The 3,301-nt window shown below is 68.5% G+C and overlaps 2 protein-coding genes across 2 annotated transcripts; one reads left to right on the forward strand and one right to left on the reverse strand.

Moving 5' to 3' along the window:
* Nucleotides 1-726: 726 nt before the first annotated feature.
* On the reverse strand, nt 727-1,601 carry MNEG_15455 (Fatty acyl-CoA reductase 1; the record flags this gene model as incomplete). Its single annotated transcript, XM_014036073.1, has 2 exons — nt 727-1,110; nt 1,386-1,601. 2 exons carry the CDS (start codon nt 1,599-1,601, stop codon nt 727-729), a joined length of 600 nt encoding a protein of 199 aa, XP_013891527.1.
* Nucleotides 1,602-1,947: 346 nt separating this feature from the next.
* MNEG_15456 (hypothetical protein) lies at nt 1,948-3,188 on the forward strand (the record flags this gene model as incomplete). Its single annotated transcript, XM_014036074.1, has 4 exons — nt 1,948-2,056; nt 2,162-2,425; nt 2,498-2,881; nt 3,157-3,188. 4 exons carry the CDS (start codon nt 1,948-1,950, stop codon nt 3,186-3,188), a joined length of 789 nt encoding a protein of 262 aa, XP_013891528.1.
* Nucleotides 3,189-3,301: the final 113 nt, after the last annotated feature.

Consider the following 3,301-nt stretch of genomic DNA (forward strand, 5'->3'; position numbering starts at 1 on the left):
GCCCTCGAAGGCGGCGGCCGCCGCAGCGGCCGCGGCGCCGCCGACGCCCGTCGCCGTCGCCGCGGCGGCGGCCAGCACGGCCGCGGCGGCGAAGTCGCCGGGGACGACGTCCCACACGTGCAGGGGCTGCGACGACACGCAGCGCAGCGAATGGTAGAACCCGAGTGCCATCGCCGCCGCGGCGCCGATCGGGCCCGCCCAGTTGCCTACAAAGCCCGGGGACGGCTCGTACGCGACGGCGCAAACCAGCGACGGCCGCACGATGGCGGCCGGCAGGGCGTGGTCGGAGTAGTAGCTTCCCACCAGCTGCTCGGCCAGGTGCTTGCTGAGGGTGTAGTTGTTGGGGAAGCCCCAGCGCAGGCCGAGCGCGGCGGCGCGCGTCTCGGCGGCTTGCTTCGGCAGAGAGAGGAGGTCCTGGCGATAGGGGTTAAGAGAGGTGGTTGAGGAGGGTGGAGGGGCTCTTCTCATCTGGTGGGGCCTCCATTGAAAAGAGGGGGCCCGGGGGGGGGGTGCAATGTTCATGCAAAGCCGAACGGTCCGGCATCCTGCTGCGCTCGCCGCCGTCGCTGGCCCGGCAGGGCCCATGCGGCCGGCACCAGGTTTTCAGGGCGGCGCCAAGCGCGTGCGGCCCCGCACCCCCTATTGCTCAGCGCGGCCGCGCCGCCAGCATGACCATGCCCCGTTGAGCCCCGACGTCCGCCCGCAGCCTCCACCCTCAACCCTAGTTCACCCCACCTGCACGACTTCCTCGGGCCCGACCGCCCGCCGCCCGTGCGTCAGCGGGTACAGCCGCTCCCCCACGACGCTCGACCGCGGCCGGTTCATGTTGACAAACGCGCTGCTGGTGTGCACGAGCGCCCTCAGCCCCTTGCAGCGCCGCGCCAGCTCTAGCACCGCGCGCGTGCCCAAGTAATTCGACGCCAGCGCCGTCTGTATGTCGACCTCCAGGCGTATGTCTGCGGCGCAGTGCAGTATGATCTGGACCTTGGACGCGACGAGGTCGCGGTCGAGGTCGGAGAGGCCGAGGTTTGGGAGGCTGATGTCGCCCGCAACAGCTGAGACCTTGGCGATGAGGTGGCGGTCGTCTCTGACTTTCCTGAAGATGCTGGCCTGCTCTTATTTGTTGAGGGAGGGTGGGGTGAGTGTGTGCGCGTACGTTTGAAGAGGGGCGTTTTGGGTGGGTGCTCGAGCGGACGGGTGCGGGATCAGGTCAGGCGGTCAGCGAGGCAGTGCTGCGGTCACGTGTGGCGGCGCTGCCAGCGGCACGCGTTGCGGCATGGTTGAGGGTTGGCACCCTGCCTCGGCGCTGCGCTGAGGTGTGCGTCAGGGCAGCAATAGTGATAGTCAGCATATTGTATCAACACGGCCACATGCAACCACCGCACCTGCAGCAGCTGCGCCAGGCGCGCATCGGGCGCAGCGCCCGCCTTGGGCCGCAGCAGCACCAGCACCCTCCCCACATCAGTTGTGCGCAGCAGCGCCTCCAGGACCAGGCCGCCCACGTAGCCGGTTGCGCCGGTCAGCAGCACAGTAGCGCCGCGGAACTGAGAGCGTATCGAGTATGCTCCTGGGGGCATTCGCCCCCCTGCAGCTGCAAGCATGGTTGTGGCGCAGCCTGCTGCCTGTATGGGGTGAAAGGACCCTTAGCACGCAGATCACAAGCTAAGAACGTACTGTACCGGTGTAGAAACTTCCAAACAAGAAGGCCCGACACTTGCGGTCACGGGTGACTTTGAGTGACACAATATCGATCAGATGATCACCTGGTGCAGGTTTCGGCCAGCCCAATCTTGATAAGTGTGTGGATATGTCTGCAAGTATTATCGTCGTATGAGCGATGTGCGCATGCCGCAAACAGTCTTTAAACATTCAAAACATGCGATCTTGTGACATGGACAGTAAACTGCTCGGTGGTCAGGATAGAAGCTAGATTACAGGAGCGCATCAATGACCAGCCAACTGGGCGCCCTGGATGAGCTGGTGGAACTGGTGGAGCAGGAGCATGACACGCCGACCAGCGGCGTGCTGCGCGCACTCAACACGAAGCCAACAATGGGTGCGCACCCCAGAGAGCGCCGTCTGCCACCGCTGCCGCCACCACACATGACCAGCGCGACTGCTTGCAACGATGCACGGGACAAATCCCTGCCGCGTCACACAGGCTTTGACGACGTGCTGGTGGCGCCCTGGTCGACCCGCGACGCGCTGCGCGGCGTGTGGGCGGCGGCGCTGCGCGAGCCCCTGACGCCCGACCTGGGCGTCCTGCTGCGCACGTACATGCCGCACCTCGAGGCGCTGCATTACGAAGGCGAGCCGGGCCGCCGCGGCTGCGACGGTGTTGCCGCAGCGGCGGCCCGGCGCTTGGCGGGCATGCAAAACTCTCGTGTTGCCCGGCGCCGCGCTTGCCCCGCCCACACCGCGCCAGGTGCTCGATTCCTAATCAATCTCCAAACACCACGCCTTGCATGTTCCTCGCCGCCTTTCCCCCTTGCCGCAGCCCCCACCCCCGCCGACCTGGCGCTCGTGCTCGAGTTGGTTGCAGCTTGCGAGCAGGCGCCCGGCAGCTTCCGCCTGCGGCTGCTGCGCCTCGAGCTCGCGCCCGAGGTGGCGGGCCTGACGCTCACGATCAGGGGCGGCGGCGGCTGCGGCGGCGGCGGCGGCGCTGAGGGACCAGGGCTAGCGCCTCAGGCTGCCGTCGGCGTGGGGCTGCGCCTCTCGGCCGACCGCGCGTGGGGGGACGAGGCGGCCGCGCGGCTGCGCGCGGCGCTGCCGGCGTTCCGCCGCCTGCAGGTGCTGCTGCTGCGCGGAGCGACGCCGCGGCAGGAGGCGGCGCTGGCGCAGGTGCGGCGACGCGGGGGCGTGCTTGGCCGCATCCACGCTGGTGGGTGTGGGTGTGTGTGTGTGTGTGTGTGTGTGTGTGTGTGTGTGTGTGTGTGTGTGTCTATTCATGTGTATGTGCGTGTGTATGTGCGTGTGTGAGTGAGTGTGTGAGTTTGGTGGACACAAAGCGATGATCCAGCACGCCCCTCGGCGCCGCACCGCGCCTCGGCGCCGCGTGCCGTAGGAATGGACGCGCCTCGCGGGCGGTGCGCCCTGCGACTGCCGCCGCGCGGAGGGCGGGTGGCTGCGGTGCACCCGGCTCCCGGCGCTCAACAGCAGCAGGCTCGCGGACCTGGAAGCTGCCCTGAAGCTGCAGAAGCTCTCACGGCCGCCCGCCAGCTACGCCGCCGCGCCGCGTGACGCGCGGCCGCCGCGGCGGGACCAGGGGACGGGCGCGGCCGCCGCGCACGCGCCCTGGGCC

Source organism: Monoraphidium neglectum (genome assembly GCF_000611645.1).
Source record: "Monoraphidium neglectum strain SAG 48.87 unplaced genomic scaffold scaffold05342, whole genome shotgun sequence".
Classification (NCBI taxonomy): domain Eukaryota; kingdom Viridiplantae; phylum Chlorophyta; class Chlorophyceae; order Sphaeropleales; family Selenastraceae; genus Monoraphidium; species Monoraphidium neglectum.